General features: G+C 47.1%; 1 protein-coding gene across 1 annotated transcript; it reads left to right on the top strand.

The window, feature by feature from the left end:
* The first annotated feature begins 319 nt into the window (after positions 1–319).
* Positions 320–27,575, top strand: SRD5A1 (steroid 5 alpha-reductase 1). Its single transcript, XM_060009683.1, has 5 exons — positions 320–742; positions 13,400–13,566; positions 16,817–16,918; positions 18,617–18,767; positions 25,653–27,575. Exons 1-5 carry the CDS (start codon positions 462–464, stop codon positions 25,717–25,719), a joined length of 768 nt encoding a protein of 255 aa, XP_059865666.1. The 5' UTR covers positions 320–461; the 3' UTR covers positions 25,720–27,575.

Here is a 27,575-nt window from a genome sequence, read left to right as displayed (position 1 = left end):
GCCGCGACCCGTGCTCCCGGAAAACGACGAGCAGGAGGAGCCGGGGACAGTCCTGAGTGGGAAAGTGGCTCCAGAGAGCAGGCCGAGAGACGCCTACTGGCCGAGGGCCTGGGTTTCCGCGCGGGCTCAGGCGGCGATGCGGACAGCCCGAGGTCACGCATGCGCACCAAGGCGACGGGGGGGGCGGGGCGGGCCCGGAGTGGGCGGGGCTCTAGCTTGTGGGCGGGGCGGGTGGCAGACCCGCCTCCCGCCCAGTCCGCGGCGCGCCCCTTGTACTGGTGAAACAGGCGGAGTCAGCGTACCCACTGCTTCCTGGCCGCCAGGGCGGCGTGGATCGCGGCCCCGGATTTTGACAGCGGGCCCCGACCTCAGGTAACCGCGCCTCCCGCCGCCCCCGCCGCCGCCCTATATGTGGCGCGTCGCGGCTGCCGGGCCATGGAGCACGCCTGCTGTCCCCCACAATGGAGCTGGCCGAGCGGTTCCTGCTGGACGCACTCGCCTACCTGGAGTGCGCCCTGGGCTTCCTGTGCTACGTGCTGCTGAAGCTGGTGGGCTCGCCCTACGGGCGCTACGCGTCGCCGCGCTCCGCATTTCGGCTGCCGGCGCGGGCCGCTTGGGCGGTGCAGGAGCTGCCCTCGCTGGCGGTGCCGCTCCTCGCGTGCGCCTGCGCGCCCGCCGAGCGTCTCAACCGCTGGCCCAACTGCATCCTCCTGACCATGTTCCTCGTCCACTACGCGCAAAGGTGAGGGCGGGCGGCCCCGTGCCTCTCCCTGCCACCCCTGGTGCGCTCCCTTCTCCCTGCCACCTCTGGTGCCCTGCCCTCTCCCTGCCACCCCTGGTGCGCTGCCCTCTCCCTGCCACCCCTGGTGCCCTGTCCCCTCCCTGCCACCCCAGGCTGGCTCCCTCCACCTGTGCAGCAGGGCCTGGCGCCCTCTCCTTGCGCCTCTGCTTCTTCTCCCAGCATCCTCTTTCTACTTTTCTAGTTCCACTTTGGGCTCTTTGCTGTGGGTGGAGGAGCTCTTTTCCTCCAGCCAAATGGGCACCTGCAACTTGGGAGCCTGGTTTCCTCAAACTCCTTGTGACTTGCCCTTTACGATGCACGGACTGTATGGGCTTGAATGGATCACGCTCAGAGACTTTCACCTCCACATTATGCAAGGGCCCCCGCGACTGTGGAAGTGGCTTTCCAAGAAATAACCTTAAACACACATGAGGTCTTTACACTGACTTCCAAGTGTTTCGTTTTTGTGAAGAATGCTCAATGGCTGTGTCTGAACTGTTCAGGTCTAGTAATAAGTTGGGACTTTCTCCAGCTCTTAGGTTTTGGCTTTTACACCGCTAAACCAAATGGCTGGACAAAAGTTTAAAATCAGAATTTGAAAATGTGTATTCAGACTTCAAAAGGCTGCCAAGTTAAAAAGGACGTTCCCTGCATGTGAGAGACCTGGGCTCACCTGCTCTGTGAACGTGGGCAGGTTACTTGACCTCTGTGATCGTGGGTCCCACCCCACTACGCCCGCTTCATAAAGTGGGACGGGAAAGAAGTGTGGGTGTCTCTAAGCCTCTCTTGAGCCCCTGGCACAGCTGTGTCCCCACATGCTTTTAAGCAGGCACGGGAAGTGGGCAGAGTCCGCGTTCCACAAGGCTTTCTGGGTGCCCTGTTTCTGACACTCCTAGAGAATTCCAGTAAGCAAAGTTGTTACCAGACTTATGGAGGTTCTGTAATGTGATTGAGCATTACTGCAATTTGCATATCAATAGAATTCTCATGACTACATACATTTCTCCATAAATATGCCAGAACCTGTGTCTGTCTGTTTCTGTCACAACTAAAAGCAAGCTCTCGAGTCAGACTGCTAGGTGTTATCTCAACCGCATCACTGGTGACTGGTGAGGTAAGTTATTAAGCTGCTCTGCAGCAGATTGCCCCATCAATGAAATTGGCATAGCCATGGTACCAGCTACCCACCAGTGGGACTGGCATGCATATTAGATACTAAAGGCATTCCATAAAATGCTTGTGAGGTTCTGGGAAATCTGAATGCTCAATGGTGACAAATAACACCACTTGATATCACCATGCAAATGGGCGTATCCGCATACACACTCTGCGTGACATTTGTGCACGCTGCAGCCAGCTTCCAGTGCCAAGAAAAAAATCTGAAGACATTGAAGGCATTGGAAAGATGTGAAGGGAGCACTTTACAGAGCTTTGTCTGAAAGCCTGGAGTTGAAGCTTTTTGATGTAAGGTGTCATGTGTAATTGCATTGGGGCTCACTCTAGTGGGAGCCTGGATGCGGCCTCCCGGAGGGCCGAAGTCGCTTCTACAGATAGAACTGGAATAGATCCTTTCATACAGATGAGGCCACAGAGCCCCAGAGTTCAGGTGTTTTATCCAAGCTTGTTGGATGAGCGATTGCCGGGACTAACACCCTGCTCCCCTCCTCGGTTTCTAGACCAGTGGTTTCAAAAACTCTGTTCCAAAGGATTGGACGGGTCACGTGTAGTTTTTTAAACTGCTGGGCTATTTTTTTTTCCCCAAGTCGTGCATGTTACTATACACATAGCCCATGTGGTTTGGGGGCATTTAAGTTTTTCCAAATAGAAAAGATAAACATCTTCCATTCTACCCAAGCAACTAATTTATTAAACGGTCATTTGACCTAAGTCGGTGAGCTCTTGGACGAGAACGGAAGTGCAAACCACATTGAGCGCTTGTTCCAAACCACTGAACTCCTTGACCCAGAAGCTGTTTCTTCAGCCCCTCATTTGTCAGGGCTCTGTAGGCCAGACAAGACAGTGAGAAGGCAGACGGGTGAATCCAAGCCCGAGTCAGGCTAGTGGCGGGAGAAACACAAACCATGGGACGTGCTTGGGAGACATGAGACCGAGTGGGCAGCAACTTCCAGAACTTGGCAGACGTGTGCCGAGGCCCTTGTGCTAAGACGTGGGCTGACCCGGGAGGGAGGCGGGGCCCCGCCTAGGGGAGCTTGAGCCTCTTGAGGACTGAAGCCAGAAGGAGGCTTCCCACGGTCTGTGAGAAGGAGTGTTTGCCTGTGTGTTTCTAGCTCTTCATTCGGCACACACTGACTACGGATTGTTTGATGTATTTGGCATTCTACTCACCGTTGGGCGTACAGAGTTGAGATGTTCTCTTGAGTCAATGAATACAGGACAGACTCTGGAGAATCAACAGGATCTTTGGGGCACAAGAGCCAGGGATGGGAGGGAAGGCCTGCCTAGGAGGGCAAGAGGGGACAACTGTGGGACAGAACACACCAGGGCCCTGACCAGCTCCCCCAAGGACGGTGAAGGATGTTTGTAGTAACTTTTTTTTATTTTGACTTTTTGGCCGCACTGTGTGACATGTGGGATCTTAGTTCCCTGACCAGGGATCGAACCCACGCCCCCTGCAGTGGAAGCGTGGAGTCTTAACCACTGGACCACCAGGGAAGTCCCCGTAGGAAGGATTTTTTAATCTATGGCAAACCACATGGTTGTCCCGCCAGCGGCCTGTGGCCTTTGCATCCTGTCTGCACTGAGGTCACCTCCTGTTGGTCACGGGCTTCTGAGTTCCCAAGGGCACCACCGCATCTTCTTACACCGCCCTTGGTTTCGTGTGTGTGGAGCGTATCCGACCTCTCGCCTGCTCACCTGAGGCAAGTGTATGCCGGAAATGGGCAGTTGCCTGTTCTCAAGTCAACTCAGAGCTGCTCTGCATTTGTCAGAAGCCCAGGTGTGGCTGCCTCAACCCCGTCTCACCTCGTGTTCTGCTGCTTTCTGTCCAGCCAAGCAGGGATTCGATATGACCCGAACCCAGGGTACCTGTGTCACAGATTTTCCCTTTCCCTTCAGCAGTGAGTGAGTGAGTCAGTCACTGATTATTTCTTAACAGCTCCTCTGTCTAACAGTAGTTATAAACCAAAATCCCACTTGAGCGCTGAGCTGTTTATTTACCGCTGGGGCCCCAGTCACCCTGAGGCCACAGAGGAAGGGTGCCAAACACCCACCTCCCAAGTGTGCAGACTTTCAAACACCCACCCCAAGGTCTGTGCTCAACCAGATCTGTGACCTTGTGGGATCTTGATTCTGTTGTCATCCTTGACTGCAATGCCTCAAAGCCCCTCACCTACTTCAGGTTCATCGTTCCTCCAGCTGGGGCCTGTTAATGGTCTGGGCAGAGCCTGGCCCAGCCTCTCTTTTAACTGTGTCATAAAGCATGTATAACATTAAAACACAGCAGAGGACTGGAGAGGGTGAAGGGCACACCAAATCCTTGGCCCTTGCCTTGTGGATTCAAATAACTTGAGAAGAGGAAAACTTTTATGTCAAAGTATAGAATGACAGAAAGTAAAGTATTAATTGTGTCTGTGACCTTGCCTTGAAAGAGCAAAGTGCTTATTTAAGTATGTAGCTTTACTGCAGTTTAATCACTCCAGGGAAAGAAAAGCAAAGGGAACTGATCCAAATGTAGGAAGTGCTGTAGATTTCAACGATGTCAAATTGTTGAGAAAAAAGTAATACAGTCAAATATTAAAATCAACAACCACTCTCAGTTTTAAACATTTAAAAATGGTTAAATCTACCATTACCTAAATTACCGCCAGATCACCAAATTGGTTACTTAGTGTTCCCAAACTTGGGTGGGCGACATTATAGGCTGTCCTAGGAGATGATGTCCAACTGCTTCCATTTCCAGAGTCAAATCATTTGCTGAGTGATTGCGTTATTTCTCGTTGCAAGAAAACTGCAGTGTTGTTATTGCAGTTTATTGGGAAAACATTTGAAGAGAGAATTCTTATACTTCACTATGCAAATTAAGCAGTCATGGAGCTTGTGTCTGGGAGCCCAAAAATTGAAATCTTAACTTTCAACCATTAGAGAATTGTCATTCCACATGGTTGCCGGCATGTTGACCTTTGAAAGGAATGCTTTCACTTGAGTCTTTCCAGCAGATGGGCGCAGTGGTTATTTGCCAGTTAACTTGGGTTTTGTGTAGGCATTAACCCTACTGGCTTGAGTGGTTCAAGAAACCACGTGAGAGCTGCTTGGGAGGATGAGAAGCTTGGGTCTCTGGGCGCTACTTTGCAGTGAGAGTAGAAATGCGGGCTAGCTCTGGGGACTTTGTTCTTTTCTGTAATCCATTTTCCTTCGTGGGTGCTAATAGGATACTTTCTTGTTTCCTTAAAATTCAGGAAAAAATTTAAGGAAAAATTTTTGGTTTGCTTTATTAATTTTGCCTGATTCTCTCTGAGCCTTTTCCAATAAGCAATTGCAAGTCTTCAGCCCAAGAAATCAAATTTCTCCCTCTCACTCATCAGGTCTGTTCTGAATGTATTAGGTTCCAGGACTTAAAATACATGTGTGCATATTGCATGCAAAAGAACCTACAACTGAGGTACATGCTCCTGTACAAAACTTAGAAAATGTGGAGGAATTGAAGGAAGAAGATAAAAACCACCTATAGTTCCATCACCCAGAGATAACACTGACGATATTTTGGCATATCTCTTTCCCATCTCCTTCACTGTCTTTAATAAGTTTTTGATCACTTTTTTTTCTAAGCAGTAAAGATAACACGTATAAACATGCATAAAACCTTATATCCCACTTTTGTCACTTAACATAAGTATTATACTGGCCTAGTAGAAATACTTACTAAGGATGACTTTTAAAGACCAATGTGCCACAGAGTGAACAGACAGAGCCAGCCCTGCTTGGTCCTGCTTCTCGCCACCACCTTGCGATGTGTTGGATGGCACACCTGGGTCATTGCCTCGGAGCCTGCCTCTTCCTAGCCTACTGTCTCTCTCCATCACCCAGGGCACCGTATTCCTCTGAGCCTCTGGGTCCTGATCTATTAAATAGGGTAAATAGTAACAGTTCTGAAAGTATTTTTTAAAAAAAAAAGTATGTTGTATAGGATTAGGAATTATTGGGAACATTTTTATCAGGAACTACGAAAAGCACCTTTATGCTTTCTAAGCATGGAAACTCACCCAAAAAGTAAACAGGTGGCAGACTGCCCTGAGCATCAAAGCCCCGCGGAGTTTCCGGCATCTCAGGGCTTTTGGTTCATCCAGTCGTCAAACATTCCCTGCGTTCCTGATGGTCCTACAAACACAAACTTTTGTAAGTTTCCCTGGGTAATTAAAAACAATTTGATGATTGGGCTTCCCTGTTGGCGCAGTGGTTGAGAGTCCGCCTGCCGATGTAGGGGACGCGGGTTTGTGCCCCGGTCCGGGAAGATCCCACGTGCCGCAGAGCAGCTGGGCCCGTGAGCCATGGCCGCTGAGCCTGCGCGTCCGGAGCCTGTGCTCCGCAACAGGAGAGGCCACGGCAGTGAGAGGCCCCGCGTACCGAAAAAAAAAAAAAAAAAAAAAACAATTTGATGGAAAGTACATATTCTTTCTTTACATGGAACAGAAAGAAAATAAAATAAGGAAACTGTAACACAATGAAGAACAAAGTGTCAAATTCAATCCCATATCTGCTTCTGATGATGTAGGAAACAGAATTCCTTCCTAGCTCCTTGGGACCTGGCTACTGTGTATTCAGAAAAGGAAATGGCTTTATAACCCAGTACCTAAATAAAATACTTTTTTTTTTTAATAAGTGGAATTTGTGGCTTTATTTATTTATTTATTTACGATACGCAGGCCTCTCACTGTTGTGGCCTCTCCCGTTGCGGAGCGCAGGCTCGGGACGCGCAGGCTCGGGACGCGCAGGCTCAGCGGCCATGGCTCAGCGGCATATGGGATCTTCCCGGACCGGGGCACGAACCCGTATCCCCTGCATCGGCAGGCGGACTCTCAACCACTGCGCCACCAGGGAAGCCCTAAATAAAATACTTTTAAGCCCAAGTGCTGCATAGTTTCTCAAAAGATTATTTCTATTTTAAGGAATTTTCAACCTCTGACTTAATGCCGTTATTTTAAAGAGGGGTGGTATTCATTTCCCATAGGTGAGTGTGAGGGTGAGGCAGTGTCTGAGAAGAGCTTTTGAAGACGAGTGTCTGTTGTAACCAAGGTGGCCTGGGTCCCAGACCCTGGCGCATGACTGGTGCTGTGTCCATCCAGCAGGTGTGCCTGCCTTCCTTACTGTCTGAGCCTGGATCCTTCGCCCTGATAGGCGGCTGGGTCCACGGCAATCCCTGAGCTGCTCTTGCCCCTCCAAAGTCTGGATGAAGGCTCAGATGAAAGCCAAGCCCAGAAGCCACCACTCCTTGGTCCCATTCTGGTTCCTAAATGGCCCAAGTCAAAGGAAAACACTGCTGACAACAGCTGCCTGGATTTCCGAGGAAAAGATGTAAAGCTAAAGGAAATAACCCAAAAAGAGAAAAATAATCGAAAAGATGCCAAGAGGGGGCAGAGCACTCCCCTCTGGAAGGCATGTTGCATTTGGACATCTGGCCCCTGAAGACCCTGGCCGGCATGTCCTCAGAGGCAGTTCTAGAGGTCTGCAGGCATAGGTGGCGTTGCTCAGCATAGCTTGTTCTGACTTCGATGGTTTTTATGGCCAGGCCTGTGGACATCAGGGTCACTGCTGTCCCCTCCAAGGGCAGAGAGCAGAGAGCAACGGAAGAGGCCTGTGTCAACCATTATAAGGCCCTGTTTCCAGTCCTTGCCCCTTTACTGACATTCACGTGAGACCAAAGAGAGGTAAATCCTCTCCCCAGGTTCTTTATGACTGTCTTCCCCAAGTTCCCCCCAGGGCATGCATAGGAGCAAAAGTCAGCGCACCTCTCCTGCCTGGTCAGGTAACAGGACACAGGTGCGCAGTCCCTGCCAGCCACTAAGCCACAGTGAGCCCCGGGATGCAGCGGCTGCCCGAAGCCCAAATGCTGGGGCCACAGGCAGGAGTGTTTTCTAAGAAAATCAAAGTGATGGTTCTAGGTTAGATCTCCTGTTTTAATCTAGACCAAGAGCTGTGAACTTTTGGGGAAAGGGCCAGATAGTGCATATGTTAAGCTTTCTGGGCCAAAGAACAAAATAAGGTACATGGTGTAGGAATTTATAACAAAAGAGAAAAGATTTCACAAAAGTTGTATTGACAGAATTTGAAATATGATACCTTAGTGCAATTTTGGTAATACAGGTGTAATGTTGAGGAATAACATGCAACTTAATTGGACATCAGGGTTAGGGCACCTTCTTATGAAAATCTCTTGTGTCTACCTCTTACCGCGATGACATTTTATCTTTGAAAATGTCCTTTCGCACATGTATGTCCTGCCAAATATTCGTATCAGTCCACACGTTTATGATTGCAATTTAACACAACCCTGGCTTGAAAGCCTTTTGTGAAATTTTTTTAAACTTTATTCTATAAATGTATTTATTTATTTATGGCTGCGTTGGGTCTTCGTTGCTGCGCGCGGGCTTTCTCTAGTTGCGGCGAGTGGGGGCTACTCTTCGTTGCGGTGCACGGGCTTCTCATTGCGGTGGCTTCTCTTGTTGTGGAGCACAGGCTCTAGGCATGTGGGCTTCAGTAGTTGTGGCACGCAGACTCTAGAGCGCAGGCTCAGTAGTCGTGGCTCGCAGGCTCTAGAGCGCAGGCTCAGTAGTTGTGGCGCACGGGCTTAGTTGCTCCACGGCATGTGGGATCTTCCCGGACCAGGGCTCGAACCCGTGTCCCCTGCATTGGCAGGCGGATTCTTAACCACTGAGTCACCAAGGAAGTCCCATGAAATTCTATTGCATTCTTCTCTCTTGATATCTGCCTTTTAGTGGGTCATGACATTGTAGATTAATATCTTGCGATTGAATATCAGGTGGCAGCTCCTCGATTACACAGCTAAGTGGATTTTGAAGTATGGAAACCAAAGTTCGAGAAGCACTGCTAGAACTAGTCTGGGCTTGGAAATTGTCCACTGCACATTGATGTGAGAAAGTAGATCTTGCTGCTGCTTTTAATTTTAACAGCACGGAAAGTATTAATATATAGAGCAGTCTGACATGACTTGTGATTCAAACAGTGTCAGTTGTCATTGAAATAACTAACACAGTGTAAATTTTGCACCTGAGTGATTTTTGTCCTACAGTTTTAGGTGGATTCACTAAGAAGGTGAATTGAACCTGCAGCAAAAGCTAATTTCCAAACGCTTTAAAACTCAGTAATAGTGGGCTCCCCCAGTGGCACAGTGGTTAAGAATCTGCCTGCCAATGCAGGGGACACGGGTTCGAGCCCTGGTCCGGGAGGATCCTATGTGCCACGGAGCAGCTAAGCCCCTGCACCACAACTACTGAGCCTGCACTGTAGAGCCCGCGAGCCACAACTACTGAAGCCCACACGCCTAGAGCCCGTGCTCCACAATAAGAGAAGCCACCGCAAGGAGAAGCCCACGCGCAGCAACAAAGACCCAACGCAGCCAAAAATAAATTAATTACTTTAAAAAAAAACTCAATAGTAGTGGCTGAGAGCAATTTTTCTCAATGAGAAAATTTGTCTTGAGCTCTAAATAGTGGTCAGGTCCATGGAGGGAATGTCACATGCACTGTTGACACTGTTGATTCAGTCACACACAATAGATTTTGTTTGTTTTGCCAAGTGCCTGATGGTATAGGAGATAGCTTTAAACACCTTACATTTTCACAAGCTTTGTAAATTTGTAATTTATCTGTGTGTCTGTCCCACACATTTTTACCACCATGAGTAATAACATCCTAGCTGATTCCCCTTTAGGCTGTACTGAACTAGTGTTTCCTCAACCTCTTTGGAAGTATCCTCACCTTTAGCTGTTCCACGCAGACTGTTTAGAGAGCCTGAGCCTCCAGTTGCTCCAGCCTCGGCACTGAACCCTAGAATGAACAGCTGAGCGATAGCATCCAGTTCCGTGGACACACCAAGAGCCAAGGATGCTCACATGCTGCATCTTCTGCCTCGCTTTTTTTTTTTTCGGTACGCGGGCCTCTCATTGTTGCAGCCTCTCCCGTTGCGGAGCACAGGCTCCGGACGCGCAGGCTCAGCGGCCATGGCTCACGGGCCCAGCCGCTCCGCGGCATGTGGGATCTTCCCAGACCGGGGCACGAACCTGTGTCCCCTGCATCGGCAGGCGGACTCTCAACCACTGTGCCACCAGGGAAGCCCCTTGCCTCGCTTTTTAACTATAGACGTCACTCCTGGTATCCTAACTCCTCAAGTGCTGTTCTCCCCAAAAGGCTAATAATAATGTACAAGTTTATATTCCCTGGACATGGTTCTTTGGCTGCTGCAATTAATTGCCTCACCATTGGCATATGGTTTTCCTTGTTTGGCTAACAAAATGAACTGCTTGGTAGCTTCCTGGGGGTCCGTAGCCTCATTTTCATTTCTTTTGTAAAGAAATTCTGTCATGGGGTGCGGTTTTAAACTCTCTGATTTTTTTGATCGTTGCTTTCCTGGGAGTTGGGGACATTGTGATGACGGCTCAGCCTGGTAGTGGGGACCTCTGTTATATTCTCCTGGCACAGCTATAGTGGCATTGCATCCCAAAGAATGCTTTGCCCTCTGATGCAGTAACAAAATAGCCCACACTCCACTGTACCTTCAAAGCACGAAGAGGCCATCAACTTTTCTTGTTCTGACAGGATGGGTATGCACTGGTCATACACAGCCCAGTGCTGTACTTGGTACTCAGGTCACTGCATCACGGTGATGGGCAGCGAGCACACCAAGCAGCAGTGCAAAGCGATAAGATGGTCATGTACAGTTTCTGCCACAGCTACTGAACTCTGCGCAGACAACGTGTAAACAGAGGACCATGCTCACGTTCCAGTACTGCTCCATTTATGGACACTGAGATTTGAATTTCATATAATTTTCACGCGTCATGAAACATTCTTTTGATTCCCCTATCCCCAATATTTAAAAATGTAAAAAGCATTCGTAGCTCACAGACTGTAAAAAACAGTGGTGGTGGACAGGATTTGTCCCAGGGGCTGTGTTTGCTGACACCTGATCCAGACTCACGTTTTGATATCACAGGCATAGAACATTAGTGACAGATGAGGAACATTTGTGAAGGCAAAACAAAAGAGAGGTTTGGGTTTCACCTTTACAGTGTGCCAGCCAATGTTTGCCAGTTCAGAATTCAGCCCTGAACTTGAAACCGGATTGGGAGAAATCCATCAAAAGTTTGCTGTACAGAAACGTCTACCACCTTTGCAGAATGTTTCCTCAGAGTTGCTTCTACAACACTTTATACATCTATAATCTAGAAATTTGTGACATCTAGCCTAGAAGTTTGCCTCCCACCATTTTTTAGTACCTGTTTTTCCTATTCCAAGCTTACTGTTTTTCCCTCCACTCTCTGACCCTGCGTTTCTATTAGCCTGTGTTGAACTCGGCATGTTCCATTCAGGTCAACAGTCCCAGTCTTTCAGGAACGGAGCATTCTACATTTTAACAGGCATCTTTCTAAACCAAGTCCAACCCCTGCGTCTACCACAAGTCTTATATCCTGCTCTCTCTTCTTTTTTTTCCGTGTTTCTCCAAACTTGGAATTCTAACACTTTCTCAGTTCAGTCCTGCAATTTGCCTCCTGGAAATTTCCTTGAGACCATAACTCCCCGAGGAGATTTTTCCTAACTTTCTCACCATACTGTCCCCTTTCTACTTTCCCACGACTAGAGAATCCCCTACGCTGACTGTGGAAATGAGGCTGCTCACTCCTGGTACTTCTGAAGTCTGGGCACTCAGGGACAGGGTGAGAACCATTTTGTATCCTGCCATCTACCGTTTTCTCTGGGTCTCACACAAGGGCCCCTACCCGGGCTGAGAAACAGGGAGAGGCAGAAAGGCACCTTGACAACAGTGCCCAATCACAACATGTCAGAATCCCTGCCTGTTTTTAAGGGAGCCTATGCCCGTCCAAGACACGCACACTTACCCCCAATCAAGACCAAGTCCTGATCTTGCAGTGTGAGTGTTCGCAGTTAACCTGCATCCCCAGTGCCAGCCCACTGTACCAACTGTCTGCCAGATAGGAACCGTGTTTTCCCGAGGCAGAGAGAAATGGTTGAGATTCCCTGTTCTTTTTGAGGGGCTGGTCAACACTATAGTTTCCAGGTAAATCTCTACTTCACTGATGATGTCATAACCAAAGGGATGCTTTGCCCCGAATTTGAATAAGGTCTTCTTTGGGGGACGTGTCGTGAACAAGATGAGAACCTTGAAGGCTGCTTGTGATTCGTGTGAAAGTTCTCCCAAGATGCTGAGTGAGACTGTTGGGGAGAGAATCCCTTGAGGATGTATAGCCAACATTATAGTACTATTCTCATGCTATTACTATTACGAATCAATTACGTTTTTACTCTAGAGTAGATGGCCAAAATGGAAACAATAAGTGTTTACATTTTTCCTTGTTTTAAGCTATAATTTACATAAATAAAATTCACTCATTTTAAGTCTATAGTTTGATCAGTTTTGGTGATTGGATTAAGTTGTGTCGTCATGGCCACAATCTGGATACAGAACTGGTGTACAACAATTCCTTTCACCGACAGAGGGTTTCAAGTTGTCACTTTCTTCTTGAGTCAGTTTTGGTCACCTTTGCCTTTTAAGAATTTTGTCTATTTCATCCACGTCAAATGTATTGACATAAAGCTGTTGAAAATAGTTTCTTATTATCCTCTTAAGTGCTGTAGGTTACATAGTGATGCCCCTTTTTTAAATGTATTACACACTGATTCTAAAGAGAAAATTCAAACACAGAATAAAATTTTGCATCCTGTTTTCTTCATACATTTCACGTTTCTTGTCCTTGTATTTTCCCTCTTTAAATTTTTAGTAATGTGCCCCTACACCAGCATGATATAACCAAAGAACGTGATGTCAAATTGCCCAGGTTTACATGGAAACTCAGCCACTCTCTAGCCCTGTGGCCTTGAGCAGATTACTTAACCACTCTGAGTCTTAATCTTGTCCTCTGTCAAATGTGCGTAACGCTATCTCCTGTGCAGGTAGCTGGGAGGCCTTGCTGTGATGGACACTCAGGGAATGAGAGCCACTGTGATGGTGATGGACAACGTGATGGTGGTCCCCAACGCGTAGTGCTCAGACTAGAACGAGTTACTGGTTTTAGGATGGTGGGAATTTTGAGAGTCTCTTGAAGCCTTCAGTCTCTCTCATTCAGTGTGTCTGTTTCGCATTCTGTACAGTTGGAATCCTGAGTTTGTGCACAGTGGTGTCCATTATTGAAACACGGTTAATTCTTTAACTAGAAATGCTGCTTTTAACAGATGTGGTACTCTGGGCAAGTATTACTAAGAATGACTTTTGTACAAAAAGCAGGATTAAAAACCCAAGACACTTAAAGTAGAATTGCAGAAATTAGATTCTTTATCGTTGTTGCTTTTCTTAAAAAAAAAAAAAAAATATATATATATATATATATATGTATGTTTCTTTTTTCCGAAGGGCCTTGATTTTCCCATTTCTGATCCGAGGAGGAAAGCCCATGCCATTGTACACCTTTATCCTGGCATTCATGTTCTGCACCTATAATGGCTACTTGCAGAGCAGATACTTGAGCCAGTATGCGGTGTATGCTGACAACTGGCTCACTGACCCCCGATTTCTAACAGGTGAGTGTCCTTAGTGATGCCCTCCATCCTCCTAATCATAACTTCGGTGCTCACCTTCCAGTAGTGTCCAGTGAGAAAGTGCACACTTCTTGAGAGAACAGAGAGTCTGCGTAGGTCCATGACCTAGCAGGGGCCCAAGCACTGGCGGGAGGGACGGTCAGGCTGTCCCAGCACCGCATCAGTAGCAGGAGATGACGCAGGTGCCCATCACCCTTGCCCACTCAAGCACTGAAAGCACAAATACCTGTTCTTAAGGTGAGCCTAAAAATAGCAACCGGTTCCAGCAGAGTGAGCAGTGGACGGAGAGTGAGTTCATTTGGGCGCTAGTTGACTGTGTAATCTAAGACAGGGTTAAACCTGCTACGCTTTCTTCCGGAAAGCGAGAGAAAGTCAGACTGGGTCATCTTCCAACAAGGTAATTAGACTTTTATGGTTATACTGACTTTAAACTTTGAGGTTTGTGAGGTTTTTGAATTTTTTTTAAATTTTTATCAATGAATGTAATGTACATTTTCAAGTTCTAAGTATAACCTTACAAGTTCTGAACAAAAATGATGATAGAACATTAGCCATCAAAAATATTTGCAAGGATGTTAAAACTACGTAATTTGGGAGCTCTTGTTTGTAAGGAAGTTTCTTCTATATGTTTACCCTCCTAACATTTAGACATTCTAGCACATTCAGGTATAGCTTACCCCCAAGGTAGCATGCTAAGAATCTGCAGTTGGTCCATCAAATTCTCAAACTGCCCCAGAGCCCTTCACCCTAAAGTACATAAAGTGATCTTATGTTTCATCTGGCTTTTTCTCCATGTGTATGAATTTGTCATAATAGAGAAAACGAACATTTGAGTAGTACTTTGTTGTTGACGAAGCAGTTTCACATTTCTCGGTCATATTTTTTTCTGTGAATTAAAATTTTGCTCCCAGGGCAGAGTCCTCATCGAACCTGAGAACTGTGACAACAAGGGATCTGCTTCCTCATCTGTCAGAGGGGGGACGAATGCGAAAATTTTCAAGAGCCTTTTCTAGCTCCACAAGTCTGTGCCTCCATGAAACACCAGACTAAATTGTTCCGTTTGCACCCTGCCACCAAATATCATCTTGATTTATCTGCTCCCTGACTGTCTGATTTTCTTCTGCCCCAACTCTCAGAAGGAGACAGAACAGGCTTGGCCATCTGCCAGGAGCTGTACCCATGCTTCTGCCTGTCCGAGGTTCAGAAAAGGGCAAAAGTTAGGTCCTTTTCACAGGAGAAAGAAAGGTCATATGGTTAAGCAGCTGGCCCCAGATCTAAATCGAGTAACAGCAGAGTGGTGGTTTAAACCAGCTCATCACACTGGCCCACAAAAGGCAATGAGGGACAGAGAAAGGGGATTGTTTTTTAAACTAAAAGATAAAGGTTTTAAATGTTTATTTGAGATTCTCATGGGAATCGTGTTTATGATGAATTGTTTGAACTTTTGATGAACAACAAAACAAAAGAATTCTTTGGTCTGTGAATTTCAGTGTCATTTAAAGGAGCTCTATAGATAGACCATGTTACCTGCAGGTGCCTTTGAAATTGGTCTAAAATTTAAGACATCAATAAATTGTATACAGACTTCTTGACTTCTCTATGATTGAACAGAAGTAATTGAAAATGAGGAAATATGCCAACTGAGAAACAAACTGGGTTACTTTTTTCATATTCATTTCATAAAGTTTATAGATTTTGTAATTACATGAATAATTTTGGAAATCACATAATTAATTATACTTACAATAGTTATTATGAAAAGGTTAAGCAAGTATCAATAGTAATAGAATCCTAACAAAAAGTTTCCCAGAGAAGTAAGTGTGGTTAAGCTAAAAGAATTTATACAGAGATTTTAAGATCCCTAACCATGGAATTAAATGTTTAGTTCAGATAAGCACAAATATTAGTTTTCCTACGAATCTAGGCAATAGAGGGAGCTTGTCTCTTAGAAGACAAATAAAGGAAGCATGGAATTTTGAGAACGTGATGCTTTCTGGAGCATCACATTGGGGGCCAAATCACCTAGAAGGGACATGCTGAAATTCAAACAAGGTAGCGAGTCAGCCCTAAATTGATGGATCCAATAAGTGACTTACAAAACGTATGAGACAATTTGGTACAAACTGTTTAGAAAGGAAGCTGTCTAGTGAAATCAATAGGAAGAAATCTTGCAGGTCTTACTGTAGACCTGAACATGATTCACATGTCCCTGTTCTAACTGTGGAAAACTATTTAATGCCACGGGGGTAACTAATAATGTTACTCCAAGTGTACGTTCCCTTGAAATTGAATTGAATGCCACCATTAAGCACCATCTACCTTTCACATTGTTTTAAGTATCTCAGAATAATCAAATTAACTCTTTTTATGAAATCAAGTTATTCCTTTTATCAAGCACTATTTTGACATCTTGCCTTTTCTTGTTGGAATTAATTGGTATGATACTGATAAGTCTCCTTTAAGTGATGAGAAACCTCTGAAGGCTTTGGAGAACTGGAGAGAAAATGTTCAGATGCTGTGGAATATCTACGCAGAGCTGGGCGGCTGGCAGTTGAAGATTTAGTTGGGGGAGATGAGGTGGACGAACAGACCCAGGAACACCGACTGATGAATAAGCAGGAAGTCGGGTGGGGGAGGCCGTGGATGTGCGTTAAATTGTTCAAATGAGGTTATGGAGAAAGAAGAGAAGAGGACCAGAGGTTAGCTCCTCCGCACCGCCCCTCAAGGGGCCTGAATGCAACCAGTCATGGTAAGGCACGCGCTGGGATTTCCCGTCTCCTCTTCTGCGAAACAGAGGGGCCAGAGGGGGCATCGTGCTTCAGACAGTGTTTGAGAGGACAAATAAACGTTGTGGGCTGACCCACTGACAATGGTAATACCTCTTCCTAGAAAAGAGCCTTGTGCCTTAGTCATAAGTCAAATTTCTGATCATACCAGTCATCCTACAAACATAGATTGTGGCCATCCGGTCAAGCTATCTTAAATAGTTTAGATAATTTAATAGTATTATTAGAAAAGCAAAGCCCTATCTAGCAGGCCTAGAGCAGTGCTTCTAAGTCATCTTCCTAAATAAAGCACAGTATTTATTATATACAATGATTTTTGCTATCCGTCATGGCTAATGTGTTATACCAATAATACCCTTCATTCAGGCTTGGGTTTGTAAACTGTGTAGTTTATTAACCGTAATACTCTTGAATATTTTATTTTCTTTATATCTCATTTTCTTTAGGTTTTGTCTTGTGGTTGTTAGGTCTGCTGATAAACATCCATTCAGACCATGTCCTGAGGAACCTCAGGAAACCAGGGGAGACTGGATATAAAATACCAAGGGGTATGTACCGAAGATGGGGAATTTATTCTAAAATCTTACTGAATGATGCTTTGCTGTTTTAGTTTTGCCAGATCTCGTAACTAAAGTGCAGTATGTTTTAGCTGCAGGTTTTCAGTGTGAGTCACCATTATTGTTCGTAACAGTGACTGATGACTGTTTTGTTAAAATGATGAAGAAGCAATTCTGACTAACTGGACGCTTATTAAGCAAAAAGGAAGCTCTAGTTATATCTGTGTTTGGAAAGAGAGATTAGTAGGAATTTGTGGTCTACAAGGGGTGTCGGATACCTCATTTCTAGCCACAGAATAGAATCGATAGCTCGATTGACCCTCCCTCCGAAAACAATTTAAAACGTTGGGTGAAAAATTTAAATGCGTCAGTGTGGTATCAAGAAAGCAAGTAATCATCAGAGGGCAAAATCTAAGTGAGTGCTAGAGTCCAGAGTGCATCCTGTTTTAACCACTGGCTGACCCTCATGCTGGTTTTGTGGCCCAAATTCGTGCCACTCGTCTGGTCTGAAAAACGTCCAGCTGTGAATTAGGATCCATGTATTCCTGGGGGCGGTGCGCTCATGCCTGTGGCCAACGCAAGCCCAGATCCCCAGGGAACCTGCCTTCAACTCAGGCCTCCGAGAGCCCAGCAGACCACACGCCACAGAATAAGGGCCGCAGTCAAAAGTTGCAGAGCCCATGAGGAAAAGGGCACCGTGAACAAGAGCTTCATGAACGTGAGCGAGCTCAGATCTTAGAGTTCATAGAGACAAGTTGTAAAGTGAATACTTAAACATATAAAAAATAAAAAAGGGATTGAAATTATGAGCAAAGGAGCAATATACTCTTAAAAGGACAACATAGATACAAGCTGGAAACCAACAGAGCTTCTGAAAATTTTCTTTAAATATCAGTAGGTAAGACTACAACTAGAGTGAACGTGAGAAGCACACAGCAGCACTTAGTTTGGAATCCTTCAGCCTATCTTCCTGGAAACCATACAGGAACAACAGCAGAACAAATGACCAAAAAACCCTGTACAGCTCAAATGACTTAAACTGTGGCCCTGGGGTTCCCCTTGGAGTGTGCAGCTCTGCTCTCCGGCCCGATGACTTCCAGGCCCCCGCGCCCTGCTCTGCCCCTTGGGTGCCCCCCCCTCCCTGGGGTGTAATGGCCCAGATGTTGGGGGAGGGGTCTGGTCCACACAGCACCCCACGTGCTTCGAGAAAGGTCTGGCCTGTCATGTAGACTTGATGCATCTGTGAAGATGTGAGGAGTGAGTGAATGAGTCTGTCCTTGAAAATCTGTATTTTCTCCAGCTCTTTGTGTAGGGGTCCCTTAGGTCCATTTTATCAAGTTGGTTCATTACTGTTAGTCTGTGTTCCCCATCCTTGTTTAAGTTTTGTCAGCTTGAGTCATTAACCAGGGAGGTGATATATTGAAGTGTGTTAAAACCGTAGCATTTTATAGTCAGACAAACAGATAGGTATGGATACAGGCATGTACTTCCTACCAGAAGTTGTGATATGAAATAGTAAAACCGGTCATGTTAGATGTGTCTCATTGATGAAAATTCTGTAAAGGTTGTATTTCCCCAGAGTTGATTTGTGTGTTCTCCGAGGACGTATCCACTGGTATCTCTTAAGTCAGGATTTCATTAGGCACTGTTTCATAGTAAACGCACTGCTGGGTCTCTGTTTTCTTCTAGGGGGCTTGTTTGAATACATCACTGCGGCCAACTACTTCGGAGAGGTCGTCGAGTGGTGTGGCTTCGCCCTCGCCAGCTGGTCCATCCAAGGCTGGGCTTTTGCTGTGTTCACCTTCTGTGTCCTGCTCACCAGGGCTCAGCAGCATCACCAGTACGTTTGAAAATGCTTTTAGCATTTCTAATTTGTCCTCCGACCTTGGTAGAGCAATTTGCAGGTTAGATTTTTGAAATGTTCGTATCAATTTGCCAAATCCCAGTTTAAACCAGGCTTTAGCTAAATGAGCATGGAACCACGCAAATGTCTGAAGTATAGCCCAGCTGTAATCGTCAGGTACGCGTCAGCCACATCATTTGCTCCACCCTGCTCTGAGCCTCTTTGAATGTCTGCTGCTGGACTCGGTGGTCAAGTTGAATGTCAGGCAGGGGGATTCAGGGTCTGACGTGGACTCGCCAATGATAACAGGGGACACTGACCGGGCAGCAGGCCCTCGGGCGGCTGCAGTTGGAAGCATCAGTGTCTGGCCCTGGCAGAGCCCCTTCCCACAAGGGCATCCCACTGTGCAGGGTCCCTGATGGACTCCTGGGATACCACACCTCGAGGTCACATTGTTTTCCAGAGTGTGAGGCCTTTATCAGATCCCCAAAAGGGTCTGTGATCCATTTGACCAACAGTATAGAAAACAAAGTATGTTAAAGCTGAAGTGAGCTTGGAGGGCATCTTCCCCATCTAACAGGTGGGGAAACTGAGGCTCAGGCTCAGACAGGGTGGAAGTCAGTCTCGCTGAGACTGGAGAGCTCGCAGACCATCTGAGCACCGGGACAGTCCCCTGATGCCGCAGCAATGCTGGAAGTTTGGCGCGGCTCGTTCCCCAGTGCCCACATGGACAGCTCGTGTCCTCTGAGCTCGAGGGGACGCTGCTCTGCTTCCCTGGCTTCATGCACTTGGAAACATTCCATCCTGACCTCCAGGGCTGCTGACACAGAGGCATCCAAAAATGTATATCATTGTCCTGCTTCACGGACTTTGCCATCTCTTTGGGGAACAGGACAGAGCTGGAAGGCCAGCAGAAGAATAGATGATATCTCGGTGCAGTGGGAAACACAGACTTCTTAGAGTCAGAAGTCCTGGGTTTATTTCCCAGGCTCACCATGTATTTGAAGACACAGAGGATTATTATCGGAGGTAGTAAGGAAGAGCTAAAAATATCTGTTTAGCTAATAGTTGAAGACATTACAGCAAAAGCGTGAGAGTTATTGAGATCCTGAGAGCAGCACCTCTGTTCTTTGAAGTACCCCCTGCGCTGGTGAGTTGTTGAGCTTCGCTCCTGCCAGTGAGGGGAGCAGGGCCACAAAGCCAGGTCCCGTGTGTATCCCGGAGCTGCTGTGAAGACAGGGGTGGGAAGGAAGCCCATACCAGCGAGGGCTCAGGAAAGGGGTTACAGCGTAAGAAGTGGCTCAGACGCACAAACGTTCAGGAATGATTCGCCGTCTAGGGTTGGATTGAGTCCTAACCCCAGGAACAGAGTCCGTGTAGACGGGCTTAGTTCAGATGAGGTCACCCTGGAGTCAGGCCCTAGTCCAGTAGGACTGGTGTCCTTACGAAGAGGAGACGCTTGGACACAGACATGCACGCAAAAGAAGCGACGGCTGCGTGCAGACAGACACAGAGGGAAGCTGAGGGCCAAGAGTGTGGCAGTGATGCAGCCACAAACCGAGGAACCCCAGAGGCTGCCGGAAGCTGGGAAAGGCTGGAAGTGAAACCGTACACCTCAGACTGGGACTTAAACCCACGCCGGCCGGGACTCGAACCGGGCCAAAACCCAGTCTTCCAACTGAGATCACACACCGGGTTTCAGGACTTAAATGAAGCTCAGATTCTTGATGTCTCATCGCAGAAAGAATTCAGTGAGAGACAAAGTGATGGGTAAGAAGTGGATTTATGTAGAGAGAAACACACTCCACAGACAGAGTGTGGGCCATCTCAGAAGGTGAGAGAGGCACCAGGGTATGGGAGCGGGTAATTTCATAGGCTAATGAGGGGGAGGAGTGTTCCAGTTGTTTCAGGAAGGGGCGGGGATTTCCAGGAATTGGGCCACTGCCCACTTTTTGATCGTTATGGCCTGTCCTGGAACTGTCATGGCGCCTGCGGGTGTGTCATTTAGCGTGCTAACGTGAGCTTGCTGATACCGAGGCTCAAGGTCTAGTGGAAAAAGTCGACTTGTCCGCCATCTTGGACCCATTTGGTTCTAATCCGTTTATGTCACGTCCTCGGGCTGTGTCATTCTTTCAAAGGTTGTGCCCTGCCTCTTTCGCTCCTGTTTCAGAAAGACCCTCCCTTGGAGCCTGGGAGAGAGCAGTGGCCCTACCACACCCGGACTGCAGGCTTCTGGCCGCCCGGCATAAATGCCGTTGTTTCAAGCCCCGGGTTTGTGGCTCTTCGTTATAGCAGCCCTGAGAAACCACACCAGCCCTTCCAGGATTTACAGTCCATGGGGACTGGCATTGAGCAAAGGCATTGAGCCTGAGGTCCTCAGTTTTCTCCTCTGCTAGATGATTTCCCCAGATCTCATGCCTATGAAACACTTTTCTCAGAACCAGAAAGATTCATACTCTCAGCAGGCCTGGCTGAAATAATATGTTATTATCACTTTAGAATAAAAGTATCTAACAACGTCCTAGAAAATGAATAAAGCAAAACTAGGTTCATGTAACAGCAGTGACAACAACTGCAAACTATCTTCCCCACCCCCACCCCGCATCCCTTCCCCTCCCCCTCCTCCACCTTCCTCTCCTTCTCCTCTTCCTTCCCCTCCCCCTCCCCTTTGTGTCCCCATCTCCCTCCCCCTCCCTTCTCCCCTCCCCTCTCCTTCCCTCCCCCTCCCCCTTCTTCTCCCCTTCCCCTTTCCTTCCCTCCCACTTCCCTCCCCTCCCCCTCCCTTCTCCCCTCCCCTCTCCTTCCCTCCCCCTCCCCCTTTCTTCTCCCCTTCCCCTTTCCTTCCCTCCCCTTCCCTCCCCTCCCCCTCCCTTCTCCCCTCCCCTCTCCTTCCCTCCCCCTCCCCCTTTCTTCTCCCCTTCCCCTTTTCTTCCCTCCCCTTCCCTCCCCCTCCCTTCTCCCCTCCCCCTCTCCTTCCCTCCCCTTCCCCTTCTCCCTTTCCCCTTTCCTCCCCTCCCCCTTCCCTCCCCCTCCCCCTTTCTTCTCCCCTTCCCCTTTCCTTCCCTCCCCCTTCCCTCCCCTCCCCCTTTCTTCTCCCCTTCCTCTCTCCTTCCCTCCCCCTTCCCTCTCTCCCTCCCCCTTCTTCCCCTCCCTCTTCCCCTCCCCCTCCTCCCCCACCTCAGCACCAGCACCTACCCCACACAGCCCAGTGCAGGGGCCTAAGACCACCTTCTCATGGCCATGGGGGAGATGCTATTCCTGTCCATTTGTTATATTAGATATTAAAAAGTGAATATTGATTGGTTTCTAATAATAAAAGCAAAAGAGATAATCCTGACATTTTAAGAAAGTGGAACAGAGGAAGATTGAACAAGAGCACACTAGGTCAGTTGTAAAGATGTTTTCTCAAATGAAAACAGGGCACAGGAAAATCCCTCTCGGTGCTGCAGTGTGACACAGATAGAAATAGAAAATAATCCTATTTTCCAAATGAAAGTCTCTGTAAAGAAAACCCAAAGGTGTTCTTTGCAGATTCACGGGTTGAAAGGGCTCTTTTTCGTTCATTTGCTGTTTAAATTGATGTCAGTGTGAAAGCAATTTTAATTGCTGAACAATTAATTCGGTTTAGGGGAAGTATGTTCAGAAATGTTAGATTTACAAGCTGAGGACAAAATTAAGCCTATCTTTGTTGTTTTTTTTTTAAATCCAGTCAACCCAACTAATGAAACCATCAGATAAATTGCTTCCAAAGGAAACAATCCCTGGGACTAGTCCTTGCACTATATTTGACTTACTGACAATGTTCCTAAAGCCGTACTTTATTACAATGAACTTCTTTCTGTAACAGCTAGATGTGAAGTGTTTAAATCCATAAATGATTGTTATATTGATAATTAGATCTGTAGATCAGAAACTTAGGGTCACCTGTTCCGAGTAGCTAACAGATATTCAGGTTCGAGGGCCACATTTCAAGGAATGGTTAAGGGGGGCACGTTCTCTCACCGTTTTCTTCCCTGCCAGCCTCCAGCAGCCATGCTTGTTGGATGGGGCCAGGGTGTGGCTGCACCTGATTTCACAGGTGTGTGAGAATGAACTCAGACGTGTGCTCATTCACACCCGGGCACTGGAGGTGGGGCCGGCCTCAAGCACAGTCTTTGAGGGCAGACTCTGTTGCATGCTTATCTATTTGTTAACTTTAATGTCATTTTTAAAAATGAACTCAATGAGTCCTCAAGACACTGGTTGATGACACAATGATTTTTTTTAAAAAGACCCACGTGAATATGACATGCTGCCATCATGTCACAGCCTGTTTCATGAGACGTGGGTGCATAACCGTGATCTGTGAATGCTCGGAAAGTGTTTACTCAGCTGTCAGTGGCCCGTCCCCGTGTTCACAAACACAAAGCTGTTTCTGAGCCCGAAACACACAAACGGTTAGGGATTATTTTGCATTCAACAGAAAGGCAATGAGATGTTAGTTCAGTCTCCACAGTAATAAAATCAAGACAAAAAATTGGTATCCAGCCCTGGTCAGTGTCACATAAACCTTGGTTCTAAGGGTAGCAAAATGAATGAGAAAAGTGATAGAAATATGCCGCTTGTCCTTTTAAAAGTATCTATACATACACACATACTTAAAGTACTTTTTTCTTTTTGGCTGCGTGGCATGTGGGATCTTATTAGTTCCCTGACCAGGGATCAAACCCATGCCCCCTGCAGTGGAAGCACAGAGTCCTAACCACTGGACCACCGGGGAAGTCCTTTAAAGTATGTTTTCTTGAGGTGGGTTTGTGGTCTCAGTGTTCAAACAAATGAGAAGTTTCCTGGGTGGCTGCACAGGGCCTGGAGCCGTCCCGAGGGCGTGGGCGGGAGCGCCTGTCCTGTTCTTGCTGTCTTTGGGCCGCGGCCTTCACTCTTGCCCATCTGAGGCCGGTGTTCCGGGTCCCTGGGCAGTTTCAGGACAGGGGCTTGCCTCCTGCTCTCCTAACGTGCTGTCCACACTGCTGCCCCATGGGAGGCTCTTCGAAACTGGCTGTCGGGTCTGTGTCCTGGATCCTGAGCGGGCTGTCTTAGTCTGTTCAGGCTGCTGTCACAAACATGCCAAACCCAGGGCCTTATAAACAACAAATGAGGGCTTCCCTGGTGGCGCAGTGCTTGAGAGTCCGCCTGCCGATGCAGGGGACGCGGGTTCGTGCCCCGGTCCGGGAAGATCCCACATGCTGCGGAGCGGCTGGGCCCGTGAGCCATGGCCGCTGAGCCTGCGCGTCTGGAGCCTGTGCTCCACAACGGGAGAGGCCACAACAGTGAGAGGCCCGCGTGCCGGAAAAAAGGAAAAAACAAAACAACAAACGATTATTTCTCAGAGTTCTGGAGGTTGGAAATTGGAGATATGGGTGCCAGTACTGGCAGTTCTGGGAAAGGCCCTCTTCTGGGTTGCTTTCTCGCTGTAACCTCAAGGACAGAAAGAGCCGGGGGGCCTCTTTAATCAAGGCACTAATTCCATCCTTGAGGCTCCACCTTCATGACCTCTTCGCCTCCCAGAGGCCTCACCTCCTAATACTATCATTGCCTCGGGCGTTAGGTCCTTCACATGACTTTTGCGAGGGTCACATTCAGACCATAGCACAGGCTGACATGAGTAAATATGTGGACTGTACACATTCTTGGCACCTCTGCTGCCCGTAGCCCTGCTTGTCTCCACACACATCACTGATCTGGAAAAGTCCGTTGTTACTGTGGCCTCATGTCAGGGGAGGTGCTGCTTGATCTGAGGCCCAGTGACCAGCTTCTGTGGGTGTTTCTCATCCTGTGTCTTTTGGGGAATACAGAACAGCGCATGAGAGCACCATGGCATCTGCTATGTTGTAATTCTGTAGTTGTGGATGACAGTGTTTAGTTGATCTAAAATCGACAGGATTTTGTTGACTCACTTTCAGGTTGTTGTTTTCATACGTTTCTGCCGTCTTAACAAATTAGCTAATTTTTTTTTAATTTAATTTAATTTATTTATTTATACAGCAGGTTCTTATTAGTTATCCATTTTATACATATTAGTGTGTATATGTGGATCCCAACCTCCCAATTCATCCCACCCCCACGCCCCCGCCATTCCCCCCCCCTTGGTGTCCATACGTTTGTTCTCTACAATAGCTAATTATTTTTCATCGTTGTTTTTAGTCTGTTTAGCACTCTTTTGTACTTATGGAAAGGCTTTTTCTGCCTATTTCTCCATTTTGTCAAATTATTTTTAATCTTTTACTCCACCCACTTAGCTGCCACCCTTCCCAACGGGCTATTACCCCACAACGAATGAGTGTGCCTTTGTTGATTTAATTTATATCAAAACTGAAAATACCTGTTTGAGTGCAGGGCCGAATTATGGACGACCCGTGTCACGTGTTCCTAGGTTTGTTTGAGAGTCACCTGGCATTTAGCTGCGTGCCCCTGCCACAGACCCTGGGTCTGGAGCAGTAGTTCTCTTCTGGGAACTGGAGAAAACTCTTGGGGTAACTAAGAGATACTCAGGTTACAGCTACTCGGTTCCTCTCCCCTCCCCCAGTCAGCCTGCTTCCCAAGATCTGCAAAGATGGCGCCCCGGTATCCTGATCTGCGTGTTTATCACATGCCTGTAGTTTTCCCTGCCAATATAAAGGTGAATTATATGAGTCACATCTTCGTGAATCGTGCTGTACCGTCTGATATGTTCATTCATGATACAGACAAAGTCAAGCTATGTGTCTGAGATGCCAGAATTTTTATTACTACTTTTAAAAATCTCGGTATCCCTTTATGATGAGAAATATTGTCCGTTTTGTTAGCAACTGTTAAACGTTTCAGTGAGAAAATTAATTTTTAATGTATTTTTTTGTCTTATTTCAGGTGGTACCATGAGAAATTTGAAGACTATCCCAAATTCAGAAAAATTATGATTCCATTTTTGTTTTAAGTTCGTTGTCAATGGGGTTACCTTCAACTTGAAGCTTTTCGATCATGTTTCTCTCAGGATGATATAAATGAATGTGTGTCTGTGTAATGTTTCTGCTACTTCACCTTTTTCAAGATTTGCTCTAGGATTGTGTAAATGAGTAAACTAGCTAATAACAGTAGCCAATGTGTAAGCTACCTAATAACAGTCTAATCAAACTGAAATGGCAGCTGGAAGTATGACGCTGCATACCGGGTCACGGATCTGGAACTCTAATTGCAGCTTGACCCTCCTCTCATTTGTCTGCCTTTTTGGACCAAAACATTCTCTACCCCTTGCACAACTCCCTACAGCAATGGGTTTAAGGTCAAAGGTGATGTTGTCCCCTCCCCCTATGGAGGTGTGTTCTGTCTTCATGTCCCTCTCATCCCCCTAGGTCGGATCCCCCTAGGCCTCTGCCACCACAGCCTCTCACTGTTGGGTGTTGGGCAGGCAGAGAAGCTGGGCGTAGAGAGGAGAGGCCCAGCGGAGGCCGATGCAAAAGGCCTCTGGCACCTGCTCCAGCCTGGACCACCAGGTGGCTTCACTGGCAGGACAGGGTACTGGGGGCATTCCTAAGGAGCAAGCTGCTGTGTCCCCCACGAAAGGGACTTACTTCCTGGAGGCCCTCAGCTGGGAGCACGAAGGTGCTGCGGGGCAGCCTTCCCATCTCGGGTCACTCGCCATGAGCCATTAGGAGTCTCTGGCTTGGGATGATTTTTCTTCCTCCTTCTAGGTAGAATTAACATTTTTTAAAGGCACTTTTTCTTTTTAAATACCTCTCAATATTGCAAAACTATAATTTGAAGCAGAATTTCTTATTTTAGATGCACTCAAAACCTCCACGGAGATGAATGACAGTAATAAAATGTACTACTTATTGCCAGATATGTGAAAGAAATCTCCCCACTGGAAGGCTACCTACTGAGTCTCTTGCCCGCTCTGTGAAAATCCAATGAACACATGGTACGGACCCCTCCTCACCTGGGACAGCACTACCTCTATTGCTCCCGCATTTGCAGGGGTGGGAACCGAGCAAGGTGTTAAGTGGAGAGAGTCCGTGTTCACTTAACTATCTCTAACGATGCTGGGTGGCAGAGGCCTCCGGGACATGCCTGACGTTGCGTCCTGTATGTTCTCCGACCGACTGCCACCTTTGGGCAGGGAGCAGGCCCTCCTGCCCCCGGCACCCCGGGGCCCCTGGGCACCCCATCAGTTCCCTCCCCCCTTCTCCTGGCTCACCTTCCCAACCAGGGGCTCCCTCCCCATGAGGTTTCATGTAGAAACTGTGTTCTTGGTGTTAGTGGTTTTTAGAGTCCCTTAGGGTTTTAGAATGACACGGAAAGCTTTTCCTGATGTGGCCGTGCTTCATTTTTAACTAAAAATGGAATGCTTTTGTGGGGAAATGTTATGATCAAATAAACGTTGGCCCTTTTTCTGACTGAATAATTACTTGAAACCATAAAACAATAAATATTTAGGATCTCCTCCAGAAAACTCAGAAATCTGAGCAAGTCTTGACGGATCTGGGCCCCTGGGCTCTGGAAGGTGTACCTGGCCAGAACGATGCTTGTCTGAGAGCTAGAGATGCTCACTGTGACTTTTAATTCTGTTGGTGCTTCTTTTTTATTTGAGTGACCAAAAGTTTGGGTTAAGTGGGGATTTGATGAATGGTTGCTACTTCACTGTCATGTGCTGGGTGGATGATTGACAGGACGAAATCTTGTTCTATGTTGTCTGCCTGTCTTCCCTTTGCTAAAAACTGTAACTAGCAGATTATGACAGTTTGTTATTGTGTTAGTTATAATAATTAAGGAGATTAATAAAATTACTGGTAA

This window comes from Delphinus delphis, chromosome 3, assembly GCF_949987515.2.
Source record: "Delphinus delphis chromosome 3, mDelDel1.2, whole genome shotgun sequence".
NCBI classification, from domain to species: domain Eukaryota; kingdom Metazoa; phylum Chordata; class Mammalia; order Artiodactyla; family Delphinidae; genus Delphinus; species Delphinus delphis.
Note: the sequence above shows the minus strand (reverse complement) of the source record. Positions and strands in the feature narration are given on the sequence as shown.

What these genes read in the sequence shown, in the direction of transcription:
- SRD5A1 (XM_060009683.1), top strand. Translation starts at nt 462, where the DNA reads ATGGAGCTGGCCGAGCGGTTCCTGCTGGACGCACTCGCCTACCTGGAG. An exon ending in CTCGTCCACTACGCGCAAAG is followed by an intron (nt 743 to 13,399) that starts GTGAGGGCGGGC and finishes TTTTTTCCGAAG; the next exon opens with GGCCTTGATTTTCCCATTTC. An exon ending in TGGATATAAAATACCAAGGG is followed by an intron (nt 16,919 to 18,616) that starts GTATGTACCGAA and finishes GTTTTCTTCTAG; the next exon opens with GGGGCTTGTTTGAATACATC.